Source organism: Meriones unguiculatus, chromosome 4 (assembly GCF_030254825.1).
Source record: "Meriones unguiculatus strain TT.TT164.6M chromosome 4, Bangor_MerUng_6.1, whole genome shotgun sequence".
Lineage (NCBI taxonomy): Eukaryota > Metazoa > Chordata > Mammalia > Rodentia > Muridae > Meriones > Meriones unguiculatus.
The window spans coordinates 122,302,861-122,321,089 of record NC_083352.1 but is presented as its reverse complement, the minus strand read 5'-3'; the positions used below and the strand labels follow the sequence as shown (position 1 = coordinate 122,321,089).

The 18,229-nt window shown below is 52.7% G+C and overlaps 1 protein-coding gene across 7 annotated transcripts in view; it reads left to right on the top strand.

Annotated features, from left to right (window-relative positions):
- The window catches only part of Dlgap4 (DLG associated protein 4), a 147,572-nt gene extending 130,494 nt beyond the window's left edge, over positions 1-17,078 (top strand). For 5 of the 7 annotated variants that reach the window (XM_021650986.2, XM_060382948.1, XM_060382949.1 and 2 more), the window contains 6 exons: positions 1,236-1,597; positions 3,816-3,904; positions 4,418-4,830; positions 13,483-13,574; positions 14,455-14,610; positions 15,392-17,078. In XM_021650986.2, coding sequence (XP_021506661.1) covers positions 1,236-1,597; positions 3,816-3,904; positions 4,418-4,830; positions 13,483-13,574; positions 14,455-14,610; positions 15,392-15,610 — 1,331 coding nt within the window. In that variant the 3' untranslated portion in view covers positions 15,611-17,078. Of the gene's footprint in view, positions 1-1,235; positions 1,598-3,507; positions 3,588-3,815; positions 3,905-4,417; positions 4,831-13,482; positions 13,575-14,454; positions 14,682-15,391 lie in introns of all 7 variants that reach the window. The other 2 variants (XM_021650987.2, XM_021650988.2) reach the window with 2 other exon arrangements.
- Positions 17,079-18,229: the final 1,151 nt, after the last annotated feature.

Below are 18,229 nucleotides of genomic sequence, written 5' to 3'. Positions count from 1 at the left end.
TGCAAGAGTAGATCCCTTTTATTTTACTGACTTCCCTCTTGTCTTCTCCCCGAGTAAACCCCTCAGCCCTGGCAGCTACTAATCTGTTTCCATTCCTAAAAATCTGGTAATTTCAAGAACATTTTAAAACTTGGGTCATTCGCTGTGAAACTCTGGGGAATCATTTTACTCACTAGGCACAAGTGACCCGAGATTCAGTCAAGTCATCGTGTGGCTTAGTTCTTGTCAGCCCCTAGTCGTACCTCAGAGTATAGATGTGCTTCAACCACTTAGCTCCTTGTCTTCCGTTTCTGGGTTTTACAGATAGAGTTGCCTGAACATGCATGTTTATTTCTGTGTGCTACTTGCCTGTGTATTTTGCTGAATTGCGTGATAATTGCATGTTTTGTAAGAAAATGCCAACCCTTTTTCCAAGGTGGTTATATGTGTCACTCAGTTTCTCTACAGCCTTAGTGTTTGATTATGTTAGTTTCTCATGGCCATTCTGTCAAGCTCTGTAGTGATATTCTCTACTGGCAGATACAGAACTTTCTGCTGTGTCCCTTGTCCAGCCCTGGGCCTTGTTTTGTGGACTATCATTGAGTGGATACCATCTCTGTGATGAGTAACTCCTGCTCCTAGGTAGGGGCTTGCTTGGGTCCCTATAGGAGAAGGTATCCAGGACCTGGGTAGGGTATTGCATGCCAGCTTCAGGTGACTCAGACCTGTGGCAGTGTCGGTTTTCCTCGGTGTTAGCAGGAAGAGGGAAGGATCAGGCATGGGCGGAGTATTGGAAGCAGCAGGCTGGTGTGTGGGGTCTCTGGAGAAGGCATAAGTTCTTAAGAATGGCAAAGTGGGTGTATTGTTTTGGCCATATGGGCCAGGATGTCCACACAGAGGGAGTGGGGAGAGAAAGTAGAAAAAAGGCTAAGAAGCTACAGGAACCAAGGGGTCACCGAGTGACGCTGGGGAAGGCAAGATATGTTCTTCAGTTGTTACTGCCTCCTCCTGACGCTAGTCAGGCTTTGCCACAGCCTTGTGGAGAGCATCTTTAATGAATGTGGCTTCACCACTAGATTGGGCCTTACTGAAGCGTAGACAGGACCTGTATTGGTCATCAGTGTGTGTAACTCATTCTCTTGCTTCACAGTGCTCTGGCTGAGGTCAGAGCTTGGCCAAGTCAGGCAGGCCTTAGTCCAGGAGGGGCCTTTAAGGGTTAGAGCTTCGGCTTCACCTTGCTCTCTCCCCGTCTACAGGTTCATCATGCCTAGTGGCATATAAGAAGACCCCACCACCGGTCCCTCCACGCACCACATCAAAGCCGTTCATCTCAGTCACCGTCCAGAGCAGTACCGAGTCCGCTCAGGACACCTACCTGGACAGTCAAGACCACAAGAGTGAAGTGACGAGCCAGTCGGGCTTGAGCAACTCATCGGATAGCCTGGACAGCAGTGCCCGGCCACCCAGTGTGACACGGGGTGGGATTACCCCAGGCCCTGAAGCTCCGGAGCCACCCCCTAAGCATGCAGCTCTGAAGACTGAACAAGGGACACTGACGAGCTCTGAGTCCCATTCCGAGGCCATCCCCAAAAGGAAACTGTCATCAATAGGAATACAAGTAGGGGTCCCTTTCGCACTGTCTTCTGTCCACTCTGTGCACCGGCCTGCGTGTAATTACATCTAGTGGAGGCCCACTAGGTCTCCCGGGAAGAGGTCTTTTTGTCTGTCTATTCTGGGCATCTGCCCCAAGGGGCTGAACCAAATTCACCTGTAGCCACACTCACGTGTCCAGCCGCCCAGGCTGCAGGTCCATAGCCGTGGACAGCTTTCTGATCCTCCAGTGGGTTATCCCAGTGAATGTAGTTACACTCAGCCAGCAAGCTCCTGTACACTGTTTGCTGTACACTGTCTGTCTGTCCACTCCATCCTTTGCCCTGCCAGACAACTCATGGGAGGTTGGGCTGGCTTAACAGTTCTCTAATCCAAGGTCAGCTCGGTACGGAAGCCATGGCCCCGCTTGGCAGCGGGAGCATCGTGGAGCATAGACGCTGATGGGCTAGAAGCCTGGGACCAGGGCCCTTGAGCCATGGGGGTTGGTCAAGGGGAACTTGACCCAGAGCCCACTCAGGCCCTGGGGACAGGTAGGTCACTTGAAGCACCAGACCCATGGCCGAGAGTGTGACAGCACTCTGTATGCCTCCCTTCACAGAAAAGGGTCCCAAGAGGCCAGGCCCTGGGGCCCAAGCCCAGGTCTCCTCTGGAAGGCAAACCCATGCATAGTCATAGCCATGCTCCCCAGCTTTCCCTCCGCTGCCTCTCAGCTCCTAGCATCAGGTGTCTGTCTTCTGTTAGCTGAGTGAGGCAAGCTTGGGCTCGGCCTCACAGTTCTCAAGAATTGATCTAAATCCAGAAAGTCCTCTGCTAGGCGGCTGGACCTCCAGCCTGCAGTAGAAGGCAGTGAGCGAGGCCAGGCCAGCCGCAGTGGATGAAGGTGAGGGCAGGGATGTGGGGGAGTGGAGCACTTCCAACCCGGCGGGGGGGTGGGAGGGGTGGAGGAGAAAAAGGTGGATGCGTTGCAGGGAGGACTGGGATCCGGTTGACGGCAGAACACTAGAGTGTAGAAGGAAAGGAGCAGGGCTGTGAAGGGGAGACGGAGCAGAACGGAACATTCCTCGTCTTTGGCTGGGTTCCCAAGAGACAGCTCTGGCCTTCGGTTCCCCCATGTACAGGAAGGAAGTTGACAGATTCTCCTGGCTCTGTCCAGCGGGGGTTCTGCATGCGTGCCCCACACTTGCTCCCTACAGCCTGGCCCAGTGGGATTCTTACATAGAAGGTTGCCCGGTATTTGATCCTTGGTCGTGACCACCATGTCCTTGCAAACCAGATTCTCTTCCCTTCTCAGAAGGCCTGAGAGCTGGTCAGGACAGCTTTGATTGCTGAATTGAGAACGTGACACGGGGAAAGGATTCTTATGCTTTCAGAGCACCCTCTTTACCTGGCTTCACCCCATTTTGTGCTCTCGTCACAGCTCTGGAAACAGCTGTGCTTCCCAGCTGGCTCTTGCCAAAAGGAAGTGTGACTTTTTCCAGTCCCGGAAAGCTTCTCTATCCCCGCACCTGGAACTCAGCTCCTGAAGCTGTCCCTTCATCTCCCCTGACACCTCAAGCCCTAGGCCAGGTGTGGGCGCCCCCATGTATTGGAGCTGTGCCGAGTGGTTCAGCCGGCTGTTCCATGATTGGACCAGGCATGGCTGCTGCCGGAGGCCCTCCCCTTCACAGAGCAAGTGTGGCAAGTCCAGGGACAGGATAGCCCATAGCGTTGCTGGCTCTGGGTTCTGGGTTCGAGAACTGCTGTTTGTGCTTGGCACTGAGTTCAGGTGCCACCAGGTCCCCTCTCAGGCTGCAGCTACAGGGTTAGGGGAATGATCTTTGCCTCCAGACGGCCCTTGGCTTCAACTACACCAGATAACGGCTGTGGCTTTGTGTGTGTTCTCTCCCGTCGTCCTTTTCTCTCTCTGATCGTGTAAAGGAGAGGACTAGAAGGAACGGTTCCCACCTCTCGGAGGACAACGGACCCAAAGCGATCGATGTGATGGCGCCCTCCTCAGAGTAGGGAAAGCCAGTCATCTCCACCCCCTCCCGCCTCTGCGCGAATGAGCAGTGCCCGGCTTAACCTGGCCCTACTTGGGCCCACGTGCAGTGTCTGCATGCCTCGTGTCGTCCGTCCACATGTCTGTTTGCGTCGTCCCACTAATGTGAATTTCAGCAGCAAGTGTGGTGTTTGTTTTTATTCTTGTCTTTGTCTCCGTGCCGTTGCTGTCGTTGTCCTTCAATAAGGTTGACTGCATTCAGCCAGTGCCAAAAGAGGAGCCCAGTCCCGCTACCAAATTCCAGTCCATCGGGGTTCAGGTAGAGGACGGCTGGCGGTAAGTCGGACAGAGGCGGCTGCTCCCCCTCTCCTCCCCCCTCCACCCTCACCTCTCCTGCTCTCCCTAACCCACTTCTCCTTGCTGGATTTCTAATAACCAAGCTGGGTGTGGGTGCGGGTGCTGGCTCAGGTGTGGGGGGCTGGGCAGGGCAGGGCAGGTGGGTGGACACATGAGCGCTTGCTCTGAGACCACTCACCCCAAGGGGAGCAAGGCTGCGCTGGGCTGTAGCCCCCAGCTCCCTGATGCTGGTGGTCTTCCTGGCCCCACTGCAGTAAACAGACAACCTTATGACCTTGTCCTTGTGTGTGTGTGCGCGTGCGCGTGTGGGCATGGGCAGGGTGGGCAAGGGCTGAGCAAAGAATGAGCGGGGGCTGTGGGACCCGCTTCAGGCGCATGGTGAGCAGATGATGCATCCGTTTCTCTGTCTCCCCGTGTGTCCGGGTCAGGTGGCTGCTGGTTTCTGGCCCTCTTGGTGACTCACTCCTTCCTGTCCCCGTCCTCCCCCAACAGAAGCAGCGCCCCCTCTCACAGCATGTCCTCCCGTCGGGACACTGACTCCGATACCCAGGATGCCAATGACTCCAGCTGTAAGTCATCTGAGAGGAGTCTCCCAGACTGTACCCCACACCCCAATTCCATCAGCATTGATGCTGGACCCCGACAGGCCCCCAAGATTGCCCAGATCAAGCGCAACCTCTCCTATGGAGACAACAGCGACCCTGCCCTGGAGGCGTCTTCGCTGCCCCCACCCGACCCTTGGCTGGAGACCTCCTCCAGCTCCCCAGCAGAGCCAGCTATGCCAGGGGCCTGCCGCAGGGATGGCTACTGGTTCCTGAAGCTCCTTCAGGCAGAAACGGAGCGGCTGGAAGGCTGGTGCTGCCAGATGGACAAGGAGACCAAAGAGAACAACCTCTCTGAAGAAGGTGGGTGTTACAGGGTGGTCCTCGGGGTGTCGCCGGCTCACCAGCCCGGGAGGAGCGGAGGCTCTGTCCTCGGGCTCTTCTTGTGAGCTTGCCTCTCAGTTCATTCCTCCCACCTGCCCTCGTCCCAGATGACCGTTGTGATGCTAGCTGCCCGTGGTGCAGGCTGTGGGCCTGGTCGGCTGTTTCTGATTTTCACCTATAGCAGCATCCGTACCTGGTGAGGACTGGTGTGGTAATTAGTGGAGAGGTCCTGACGGAGTGCTGGACACAGGGCTGCCGCGCTGATTTAGACCCTCCCAGCTCTTTATTGAGTGTGTGCTATTCCCACGTGCAGGCATCTGACCTGGTCTCTGCAGGAGGAAGCTCTAAATGGTGACACGGAAGTTTCTGCGTTTCCACTTAGTATCGGCCGATACTCTGCGTACTTTTTAAAAAGCTAAGAAATTACCTCCGGCAAGGACTGCCTGCAGTGGTGCCGGCCTGGCACACAGGCCCGGGTTCATCCGCTAGCACTACCAAAAAAGAAGGAGTGGGGAAAGGAACTGGCGGTGTGCAGGGAGCCCGAGTCAGGGCATGCAGTTGGAGGCAGCCTCTGGGGACCTGCAGGCTGGCTCTGTGCTGACCAAGTTCTGCCAGAGCGCAGCCTCCCACTTGAAGGACAGGCCTTCAGAGTGTGCTGGACAGACTTGTGTCCCAGTGGCCCTGATATATATGCTGAGGACACCTTTGATGATTCAGAGGGCGCTGGCAGAGTCAGTTTTCACTTCCCCTCTGGGCCTCTTCCCAGCTTTGATGTCACACCCACCTTGGGGCAGGGAACTCTTGAAGTGCGTACCTAGTACATTTAATAAGGATGTGTTGTGTTTTGTTTTTTAATTAAACCAGTGGCAGAGATCAGAAAGCACCACGTGGCTGACAGAAGGCAGCAGCCTGTTCTGTGTACACTGTCCTGTAAACACTGCTCTGTACACACCTGCACGTGTCTTCGCACTGTGATTGCCTTCTCTTTCTTCTGCAGAATTAAGTCGCTAAGTGTTGATTTCTTAGGGTTTTCTATTTTTCCTGGTTCCTTGCTTTCATGGTCTTGCTTAGGCCGTGTTCTCTGGGTCTGTTCCCAGCTGCGGGCTTTCTCCTTTTCTTCTTCAGGCACTGCCACTGCCCTTCCCCACGGGGCACTTAGCTCTTCAGGTCGCCTGCTGGCTGCTTGGTCTTCATCTATTCAAGACTAAGCTTTATTCTGAGAACTTTTTGGATACCTGGCATGTCTTTCAGACCTCATAGTTTAGGTGTAAAGTTGAAACTTACCCATACAGCATTTATACACACTCATGTGTGAGTGACAATGCAGAACTGAAAGTATGGTGACTTAGAGCATTTTCTCTCAGAACCCCAAAGGCTCCATCCTGTAGTGCTTCCATTACTTGGGATGAAAAGTTTGAAGCCAGTCTGCCTCTCTGTCCTTGGATTTTATCCTTGAAAACTTTTAGGATTTTACTCTGGTGAAACTTCTTAGCAATATGCGTGAAATGGGTCTTTATTCATGTATTTTCCCAGTAGTTAGTTACTTGGGCATGCCTAACTTGGAGGCTTGGTCTGTGGCTTCATAGAACTAGTCTTGTATTGATTTAAAAGAAAAGCAGGTGTAGCCATGAATGGTGACACAGTAACCCCTGCACTTGGGAGGCTGGCCAGGGCAGGGTGCTCACTGTCCACTTGAGGCCCTGAGCTGTTGCTTCCGTGTCTTTTCCTGTTGGCTGTGATGAAGTATTACAACAGCTGACAAGATGGCTCAGCATGGAATAGCACTTGCCGCTGAGTCTTAACAACCTGAGTCCAACCTCGAGGATGCCCCTACAGAAGGAAAGAACTTGCTACTACAAGTTGCCCTCTGATTGCCCCTCATGTGCTGTGGCGTGCACACCCACACATGTGCACATGCATACTCTCACACAAGTAAATAGGCAAATTAAACCTGGGCTAGATGGCATACACCCCAGCACTTGGGAGGCAAGAGGCAAGTGGATCTCTGGGAGTTTGAGGTCAGCCTGGCCTACATAGCAAGTTCAAAGCCAGCCAAAGCTACATAGTAAGACTCTGTCTCAAAACAAACCCTGACAAAAGCAGCTTAGAGGAGAAAGGGTTTATTCTGGCTTACAGTCCAAGAGAATAGTCCATCGTGGCAGGGAAGTCAGGGTGGCAAAGAGCTTGAAGCAGCTGGCCTCTGCACACCCACAATTAGGAAAAGAGCCACAAATGCTTGGTGCTGCTCAGTCTTTTTCTCCACTTGTATAGTGCAGAATCCCAACCAGGGAATGGCTCGCCCACCATGGGTGGGTCTCCTAATCAGTAAAAATCAAGATGCCTGACAGGCATGCCCAGCTACGCAGACACCCTGTCTCTGTACAACAGAACAAAAATGGAGTGTAGCGGCACGTGCCTATAATTCCAGCACTTGTATCTGTTCTGTTTTTTTCTCTGAAATTCCTGCCTGGGGTCAGTTTCTGCATTTATCTCTCATCTTTTCTTCCTCTCATTAGTCTTGTTTTGTAGCCCAAGCTAGCCTTAAACACAATATGAAGCCAAGACTGGCCTCAGGCTTGAAGTCTTCCTCTTTTAACCTACCTGGTGCAGGGCTGTAGGAAAGCAGCAGCGTGCTTTGCCTTTCCTCTCTTCTGCATAGTATCTTTTTTCCATGTGTTTTTAATTCTTTCCTTTTTCTTTCATTTCTCAGCAGCTTTAGTTACTTAGCATTACCGCCAAGCCGCGCCCGGCCCTACGCTTTACTGAGATAAGCTCCCATGCTATAACATTAATCCTTTTGAAGCAATAATTCAGACTTGCCAGTAGTTGCTCTCCAGTGCTCGGGCCCGCACCAGGCTTCCCCCGTGTGTGCATGTACCATGCTTTCTTTCCTTGTGCTGCCAGATAATGTTCTGTGTTCACGAATGTGCCAAATCTTAACACGCAGTTCGCCTGTCAGGCGTTCAGATTTATGTTGTGACAAGTGCCGCACTGAACGTTGATCTGCAGTCATGGTGTGGCTCTGTCCTCCGCTGAATGTGGGGCTTCTCCTTTCCCGGTCCCTTCCCAAGTTACTTAAGTAGACAGATCGTCCTGTCTAGTGCAGGCTGGAACTCAGTGTGGAGATCTGCCCGTCTCTGCCCCCAGGTGCTGTAATTGACGGTGTTCACCGCCACAGCTGGCATGAGCAGCCCTTTTATATTTTAATGGAAAGACATTTTTATTGTGTCTTTCTTAGGGTTTCTGTTCCTATGATAAAACTCAGTGACCAAAAGCATCCTGGGAAGGAAAGGATTATTTCGGCGTACAGCACTCAGGTCACACTCCATCACTGAGGAAGTCAGGTGGCAGCAGGGACCACTGGGGACTGCTGCTTCCTAGCTTGCACGATCTGCTTTCTTACGCACCCCAGGACCACTTGCCCAGGCTGGCAGCACCCACGATGGGCTAGCTCTCCCCATATCAATCATTAGAGCAAGAAAATGCCCCACAGGCTTGCTTAAGGGCCAGTCTTATGGATGTATTTTTTTCAGTTATGGTTCCCTCTTCTCAGATAACTCTTGTGTCAACTTGGCAAAAAGAGAAAAGTTGTAAGAATCTTTGACAAGTCCTGGACACTAGCCCTTTGTCATATCTGTGATGTGCAGGTGTTTTCACCCCTTATGTGAGTCATCATCTTCTTAACAGTATTCTCTGATGAGCAGCAATTGTAATTTTGATGAAGTGCAATTTGTGTATTTTTTGTCTGTGCTTCCACATTTTAGTAATTATGGATGTATGTTATCTTGGTAAAAATTAGCGTTAGGATGGGAATGACCCCAGCAAGAAGAAGATGACTAACAGCTCAGTGGGAAAGGCTCTGCCTGGGGCTTGTAGAGGGCAGAAGAGAGTTGGATCAGCTGGAACTAAAGTTATGAACAGTTGCAAGCCACCGTGTGGGTGCTGGGAACCTGACCCAGGTCCTGTGAAGGAGCAACAGCTGCTGGCAATGGCTGAGCCCTCTCTCAAGCCCCAGAACAATAGGGGCCTTCTTCGTGCTTTTTAGACTTAGTGTGTGTGGGTGAATCACCAGCCCGCATGTATGTGTATGCACCACGTAGTGCCCATAGAGGCCAGAAGAGGATTGTCGTTAGAGTCAGAGACCGTTGGGAGCCACCGTATGAATGCCGAGGAACAAAGCTGGATCTCTAAAAGAGCACTGCTCTTCATTGCTGAGCTGTCTCTCCAGGCCCAGACCCAAATGACGCCTCACAGCCATCGGTAGGTCCAGTTCCAGCGGATCTGAGGCCTGATTTGTACAGGCTTCTGGATGCACGGGGCACACATGTACACTCAGGCACACAAAGTTTTACAATTAGAATCACAAAGGAAATCGGTTAGATTAATGTGCAGTTGTCAAGGGTAGGCGTGGTACATGCCTGTTATCTCATCACCCAGGAGCCTGAGGCAAGAGGATCTACAGTTAGCTTAAGGCCAGTGAGGCCATATAATGAGATGTTGTCAAAATATTAAACTTACAGTAACATGCTATTTGTTTAATGCAGGAACGAGATCTGTCAGTCACGGCATGATAGCTATCAAACTGAAGTCGTGGTGTGACATCATCTGTGGCCCTGTGACAGATGCTAGTACAGCTAGCATGAGTCCTTGAAGAGCTTTCGGTGAAGGGTGATGGTGGGGGAGGCCAGAGCAGCCTGATCTCATGAGAGAAGAGAGTAACTGGAGACCACCCGCTCAGTCAACTCAGCTGAGAAACTTGCCGGTGTAAGGGAGCAGAGAGGGAGCTAGGCTGAGGGCAGCGTGGGCATGGACACGCGATTCTGGATACCCATGTTAGAGAAGGGGAGTCATGCAGGAGTGAGTGGCGGCGCTGGGGTGTCCTCCCGAGTGCAGACGGCATAGGACCTGTGCCCAGCAGAGAACACACAGCTCTGCAAACGAGGGAAGCAGGCTGCCTCTGGGAGCCGAGTGAGGGATAGGTGCTGGCACAACTGTGTGGGTGACAGCGTGAGGACCAGCTTCCCAAGCCTGCCCAGAGAGGCTGACCGTGGGACGGAGCTGCTGCCCCACAACCCTGTTGCTCGCAGTGTGATTGCTATAAACCTTGGCGTGTTTCTGCAGCACACTGCTGTCTATAGAAGCTTGTCCTACCACAGCCCCTTAAAATCCCGACTTCCCTCTGTGTGTGCATTGAAGGGGGCTGAGGCCAGAGGACAACTCAGTGGAGTTGGTCTTAGGCAAGCACCTCACCCACCATCCTGTCAGCCTTGCTTTTGGTTTGGTGTTTTTTTTGTTTTTTACCTTTCAGGGGCTTGAATCCAGGGCCTTGTGAGTGTTTAAAAAAAAAAAAAAAAACTATGGAGTTGCACACCAACCTTTTCAGTTTTTGAGTCTGACACAGAGATTGTCTCTGTCTCAAGTGATAGGATTAAAGGCATGTGCCACTATGCTGGGCCTTTTGTTTCAAGTCTGGAGACCAGGTCTTCAGTGTCCCAGGCAGCCCGTCAGCTTGTGATCCCCCAGCCTCCGCCTCTCTTGCAGCTTGGATTGCAGGTCTGCCCTGGGCCCAGCTCTGCTGTACTTTAAGATGGGATTCTACAGAATCCTAACATTTCTGGTGGTGCCTCACGGGCTGGTTTGTCAGGCTGCTTATCTCGCTGGATTATGGCCTTCTCTTGTCAGCGTTGCCTCGCGCATGCACATACACCCCCTTCACGTCTGTGTGCTGGGTGTCTCCCAGTCCTTCACGGCTGCTCCGATTGTCCCTGTTCATCCACACGTACTGGGACTGGATTGATTTACACGCACGTGTAGTTCTTTCAGAGTATATGCACCTAAGTTTCTTCCCCCTGATCCATCTGAGGACACGACCAGCCGCAGCAGTAGGCACTGTTAGAATTTTGTTTCTGTCATTGCCTTTATGTATTTCTGCTACATATACATGACATGTATCACATGCATGCCATTCGGCCTCATTGTGAAATTTCTGCTAGAAGCATATGGGGAGGGGTAACTTGTTTTTAGACACAGGATTTTATTATCTCATTAAGGCTAGCCTTGAACTCAGCCTCCCTAGTGCTGGGACTACAGGTATGGACCACTACACTTTTTCAAACATGGATTTGTTTTTGATATTTTAAAAGTGTACATCGGGGGACTGTGTGCCATAGCAAGTGTGTAAGTCAGGATAATTTGCCAGAGTTGGTGCTGAGGATGGAACTCAGGCCATCAGGCTTGGGGAGCAGATATCTCCCCCCGCCCCCAAGCATCTCACTGGCCCTGAGGGCAGGTAACAGTACACGCACCTCTAACCCAAGAATTTTGGAGATAGAGGTAGGAGAAGCTTAAGACCAGCCTGGGATACAGAAGACCTTCTCCTCAAAAACAAGCAGAACCACTCAAGACCATCGTTCTTGACGCCCAGGGAGCTGCGCCTGCACTTGTCCTTGGTCCACTTGATCTGAACTGCTCAGCTGTGAACCCTTCGTTGTCTGCACCACTAGCAAGCAGGGTTTTCTTCTTAGTTTCTGCCCTGAGTGTTTATAACAACGTGATTAAGATAAAATGGGGGGTGGGGTCTGATAATTGAGCCCAGGATCTTGTGCTTGCTAAGCACACAGCACCACTGGGCCACACTTAAACCCTGAGATGCATTTTACACACTGTAGAACTCACCTTTTATGGTAACACAGCTCATGGAGGCTTAGCTTGCTTAGTCACAAGGTTGTCATCACTTTGTAAAACTCAGTATTTTAATCACCCCCAAAAGAAACCTCTACCTGTTTAGCCACCATTTTTGTGACAAGGTCTTACTGAATTGTCCACACAAGCCTTGAACTTGGAGCCTCAGCCTCCCAAGTAAACACCACAGCTCTGTTTCTAAAGAGACAGTTGCTGGTTAAGAGCACCGACTGCTCTCCCAAGGACCTGGGGTCAGTTCCTAGCACTCACACGGTGGCCTCTTGTTTTGTTGTGGGTTTGTTGATGTTGTTGCTTTGAGACAGGATCTTACCAAGGTTACCAAGGGTGTCCTTGAACTCCTGACCTTCCAGCTCCCAAGTGCTGGGATTTCCAGCCCTGCCGCCATCCTTTCTCCGTGTGCGCTAGACAAGCTCTCTACCACTGGCCACAAGCACAGCCCCTCGACTTGAGTTTTCTGGTACATGTTTGTATGTCTGGGCCACCGCTCCTGTGGTGGCTCCTCTTCATGCTTCTCAGCAAGATATAGTATTCCTTGCTCAGCTCCTGTAAGGCCTTTGTGGAAGAGAGGCCAAGATGTGTCCCGGGCCAGTAAGAAGTGGGCGTGGGGAAGAGGTGGCGTGGGTGTGTTTGGGGGTGGCTGCAGAATCCCCTGGCAGTCATTTCAGCGTGTAACACACTCAGCAGGCCCTACTCCATTCTCCTGGTGCTCAGACCACAGTCCTTTCTCATCTAAATAAAAAGAACACACGATTTTTGCTACTTTGGAAAACGCAAGCCTGCCCCCTTCGTTTGACATCTCCAACATCTGTCACTGCCCGGTGGCTCCCTTACATCAAGCCACAGGGTTGTTGTGGTGGGTCTGGTCTTGTTTTGTCGAGTGTCTTGTACAGTAGCCTGGGCCGGCCTCACGGTATTCTCTGTTGCCCTTAGTAGCCGAGGTTGGCCTTATTGGTGTGACCTACTACACAACTGGCTTCAAGCTTGATTTTTGTCTAGCATCAGTTTTCACTTCCTGATTTGTGTTACTTTAAAGATTTTCATATTCATGTTAATAAAGCTTTCTGTTCTTCATGGTGTGAGTCTGCCTGCAAGACTCTGGAAATAAATCGCATCTGTTTAATCTCCTGAGCAGCCTGAAAATTCAGGACAAGCACTGTCTACTCCTTAAAGGTCGAGAACCCACAGGGTGAGCTGGTGTGCTCTTCTCTGAGGATCTGCCCCACACAGATCCAGTGAGGTTCCCTTGCTGGGGACATTCCTGGCTTCAGTTTCATTCATTTTAAACATTGTTGCTATGTATCCCCAAGGCTAGCTTTTAACTCTCCATCCCAAAGTGCTTTTGCTTCCTAAAAAGTATTTAAAGCGTGTGAGAGATGGGGGAGGACACCCGGGTGGTATCTGCTCTCCTTCTGCCTTTACACAGGTTCCAGGGGTAAAACTCACTAGGCTTGCATAGGACAAGTGTTTACTCACTGAGCCATCTCAACAGCCCCTCTCTGTTTCTTTTCGTTGCCATGATAAATTTAAATTTCTTTGGAAAATGTTTCCCATTTAAGCTGCTTCTAATTTACTACCATAACATTTCCATAGAAAATGGGATAAGGTCCTAGCTGCAGCTGAAGTGACCCGCCTGCCACTGCCTCCCAAGTGCTGGGATGAGCAGTGAGTGCCACCCTGCCCCCTTCTGATTTTCAGAAGACAAGTTCTCATGTAGAGACAGCCCCTTGAGTGCCTGGATGACCAGCACTGCCCTCATCTGTTTTCCTTAATAAGACCAGCTTAACCTGTAAATAGAAGAACTTCATTAGCTCTGTGTGTGTGTGTGTGTGTGTGTAAACATGTACACACCCTGGTCCTGTCCTCCACAAGTCCGTGCTGGCACTTGTCGAGCACCGCCATGGGTGCTGAGCTACTTTCTCTGCCTCTCAGTCTTAGGAAAAGTCCTCAGTGCTGTGGGCAGTGCCCAGCTCCTGATGTCACAGAAATTCCAGCAGTTCCGGGGCCTCTGTGAGCAGAACTTGGTGAGTGACTCTTCCTCGTCCACAGGGCTTCCAGCAGCCCCTTGGCTACCCACCAGGGTTCAGGGAGCCTCCTGTAGACCCCACCTGTGACCTTCACACAGAGGAGGTGCTGCCCCTTCATGGCACTATAAGGATAGTGACTACATGCTCAATACAGGAAGGGCTGGGGCTGTCCTCCAGAATTAGAACATTGACCCTGGTACAGAACAAGTACATGAGAATTGAGTCAGTTGGCCCTGACTTGCTTAGTCCAGCCTATGTCCACGAGGCTGCCGAAGGTAAGCCCTAAGGAAACACTACCCACTGTGCCAGATGGGCCTCCTCCCCGCTTGCCCACCGGGGCCTGCCTGCCCCAGGGCCAGACACAGCAGCCTGGACAGCGTGTCCTGGGAGAAGAGTCCTCTCCAACAAACCGGGAGCACGAGTTCCCAAGGGTGAACACAGTGGAAAGTGAGTCTGCAGGAATCCCGGGAGGAAAACAGAGCTTCTGTGATCACAACTGGCCTGGGCACGAATCTGCTGTCTTCCTACCTCACCGGGGAACACACTGGTCATGAGCGGGTCTCTTGCCTATAAAATGAGGACTGTGGCCAGCCCAGGAGGACCATAGCCTTCCTCACCACAGTCCTGTGATAGCAGTCCTGGCGATGGCCACAGTAACATGTGTGCAGGGCCTGCTCATAATGAAACTTCTCCCAGGGATCCCTGCCACTGGCATTGGCCGTGACTAGAACTGGCTTCATCTGCTCACAGATCTTGGCCAAGCCACAGAACAAGGGAGCAGAGCCCTGCTCGGGGCCAGGCCAGAGGCCCATGTATACAGTGGGGAGATAGGACAGGCTTCAGCCTTGCTGCCCCACTGACCCCATCTGCCCCACAGAACCCCGATGCCAACCCCCGCCCAACAGCCCAGGACCTGGCAGGGTTCTGGGACCTGCTGCAGCTGTCCATTGAGGACATCAGCATGAAGTTCGATGAGCTCTACCACCTCAAGGCCAACAGCTGGCAGCTGGTGGAGACCCCCGAGAAGAGGAAGGTGAGCATGGAGCAGTGCGGAGGGGAAGTCCAGGGACAAATTCCTGGTCGGCAATAACGCTGCCCACATCGGTCAGTGCTGCTTGGCTCCCTTCTCCATGTGTCGTCTTTGAGCTGGGGCTCACGTCCATCACCTTGCGGGGTCCATGCCTGGCACCTGTCCAGCATGCTGCTCGCTGTGTAGCGGAGGCTGTCCCTAAAGCATGCCATCGTGCTCTGCATGTCTAGTAAAAGGGGTCCGGAACACTAGTGGAAGAAGCAGAGTGGCTCTTCTGGGGCCCTGCTGTCAGGGGCACTGGGGTCGGGCCCCAGTTCCGCCTCCTTGTGGCAGCTGTGCTTCTGTGGGGCTCAGGCGGCCTCCTATAGAGCAGTGGAGCCCAGGGGCCTGTCGCCCTTCTGTGTTCTCATGCAAGGACAGTGTGTGGCTATGATGGGATAGAAGCCATCAGTTGAAGTCCCTGCTCTGGCCGGGAGACTTGGTCCTATCTGTGTCTTGGGTTCCTAACGGCTGGAAGCAAGGGTGGGACAGGTGGGATCGTCCATTCTTTGCTGCTATATTACATCCTAAGTCTCAGTTCGCTTTTGGCTCCTAAGTCCTGTGCTATTCCCACTATCATTGCTTCTGTGGCTTTCAGATTCTAGTGTTGTGTGTTGCTTGTGCCAGTCTGGCATGGAGACGCGGGGACGGGCAATGCGAGCTGCCTGCATAGTTAAGGGGCAGTGCCACACAAAACGTGGCACCTTTATTTTATTTTTGTTCCCTCCTCACTGTCTCACTAAAGGAAGAGAAGAAACCCCCCCCACCGGTTCCGAAGAAGCCAGCCAAATCCAAGGCGGCAATGAGCCGGGACAAGGCCTCAGACGCGGGCGACAAGCAGCGTCAGGAGGCCAGAAAGAGACTCCTGGCCGCCAAGCGAGCAGCGTCTGTGCGGCAGAACTCGGCCACAGAGAGTGCGGACAGCATCGAGATTTATGTCCCTGAGGCGCAGACCAGGCTCTAAGGCCATGAAGGAGAAAGCACTCGATTTTGAATCATTAAAAACTCAATGCAAACGGAACAGCATTTTCTCACCCTTTAGTGCGGTTATTATCTCTAGAGACCCTGAGCCAACTCTCCAATTGACACATTCAAGGGCTCACAATGTGGCTTTTCTGGGTCCCTCCAAGCTTTAGGTTATGAAGACTTGACTCAAAAAACAAAACAAAAAAATCAAAACCACAGTCTAGAACCTTTTTCCCTTGGGCTGCCATGGCGGACCAGATGACGACTTGGGCAGCCATGGCCCGGCCTCCGGATCGCAGTCTTTTCACTTGCTCTGTCTGCTGAGAACTAGCTTGTTTACAAGACGACGACAGTCCAAGGCGGCCTTGGGCCCCCTCCATGTCCCTCCCTCCCCAACATCCCACACTTTTCTTTCTCCCTTCAGGGCTCACACAGGGGTCACCGTCGTGACCAGGTTTCTGGTCCATACTCTTTGGGGCTGAGGGTCCAGAGGGCAGAGAGATGGGCAGCACTCTGCCCTCTCCACCCTCCCCGCTAAGTGCTCACACACAGTTGTCCCGTGCACAGATGACGTGCCCTCCACCGGCCCAGGCAGTGTCGGGCCGCACTGGCCTCTGAGCAGATAGGAAAGTGCTGGTCCTTGGGGCACGTGGGGAAACCACAGTCACCATGCTCCGACCCCTTTCTTTAGCAAAAGAACATTTAGGACTCCCAAGTGGCTTCCAGGGGGGTGTCTGTCCTTGGCCCGCACCTTCATCCCGTCCCCCAGGGGCAGGTGACGGCGTCTGTACGTACGTGTACATATGCACATAGACCTTAGAGTGTATATTTAATAAATGCCCATCTGCCCACCCAAGCCCACCAGCCGCTGCCACCGGCTCTCGGGGTACCTGCAGGGGGCGGGTGTGTGAATAGCATATATTTTTACATGTACTATATCTAGGTGTGTGTACAAGTGTGTGTAAAAATATACCTTGTGTGTAAGCAGCCCCCCCCCCCTTTTTGGTTGTCCACCTAACCCACTGGGCCCAGGCTCTTGAGTTTTTCATTCTGTTGTAATTTTCATCCCCATCCTATCCTGTCCCCACTCCTATTCCCGAGGTGTTCTGAGCCCTGAGCTACAAAGGCCTGGGCCCACAGAGCAGGATGGGGAGGGCAAGGCTGGGTCAGGCCGCCTGGAGGGGGCAGACCCAGCAGGCAGTTTGGTGTACCAGGGGCTGTTCTATACTGTGTGTATGATTCACGGGCATTGGGGACATCCTCTCGTCTGGCGCATGCTGCAGGGGTCCCCCGGGTGAAGCAAAGGCCTGCTCTGGGGGCCTGTTCAAGCTTGGCCGCCCCCTCTGTGACCTTGGGCAAGTCACTTGACCTCTGTGTGCCTCAACTTCCTCCTCTGTAAAATGGGGACAGCCCCTGCCCCTCCCTACCTCACAGGCATGTTGTGAGAATAAATGAGGTAACGTGTATCGAGGGCTCATGGCATTATTGCAGTGTGGTAAACAGACCTCTGTGCCCTCCACCTTGGATCCCAGCATGCTTTTGTGGCTGAACATCGGCGGCAACGCCGGGTCTGTCTAGCAGCACTTTACCCTCAAGCTGACTTGAAGGGTTCCCTGTCATGTCCCACTAAGACTGTCTGCATCCAGCATTTAACCGGCCATGCGAAGGTGTGAGTGAGTGCTGGAAGAGAGCAAGCTAGACTTGAGGGATGGAGGTCAGATGGCAGCCTGACTGCTCCGTGGGCCGCAGGGACTTAGAAGTGAAGGACCTTAGCACATGTCTGTGTTTGACTACAGCGCTGGGAGAGTCTCAGCAGATCTGGCCTGGGGAAGCCTCCTGGAATCACAAGCAAAAGGGGTAGGTGTCTGTGCGGAATGTGGGGCCATCCAGACAGCCTGATGCTGAAGGGACCCTCCCCAGATCTATCCTGCACCACCTGGCCACCACATCCTCCAATAAAAGAATGTCCCCGGCAGCACTCCCTTACCCAGACATTTAGAGCCTAAAATACCCAATGTCCTGCTTTAGCCCAAGCCTTGTTCCCCATGGTCCGTTCGAGTCCAGCTAGGGGCTTTTAGTTACCAAGTTTCTAGAGCAACATAGGGAGCTCAGGAGAGGAGAAGGGAGCAGTTGCTCCTGGAGGCTAGGCAGAGCCCATGTCAGTAAGTACAGAAGAAGACAGGACTGCTTCCTGGCTCTGGCAATGGAGTAGCAATCTCCAGGATCCAGCCATGATATAGGCAGAGGGAACTTTGTGTGGCCCTCTGCTCAGAACCTCAGCCTGCCATCTGCCTAGAAGAGAAAATGTGCTTTCTCACTGGAGGTGACAGCCCCCTTCAGCTGTATTGCCAGTGAGATTCCCCGGATTCTGCCCTGCACAGGGCCTGGAGGTGCTCCCACACCGCATCCTGCATCTCTTTCTCCCTCTGCTCCCAAGTCGGATGGCCGAGCTGTGGAAAGCCTCCTGCTGTACTCTGTGCTCCATGCCTGTACACAGGGACCTGCTTCCCGTTGCTGTCACTGCTGTGGTGATTTGCATGTCATGAGAAGTGCCTGCCTGCCTCCTCCCAAGAGATGCAGGCTCCTGAGGGAGAGAGTCAGGCTCTTCCCAGTGCTC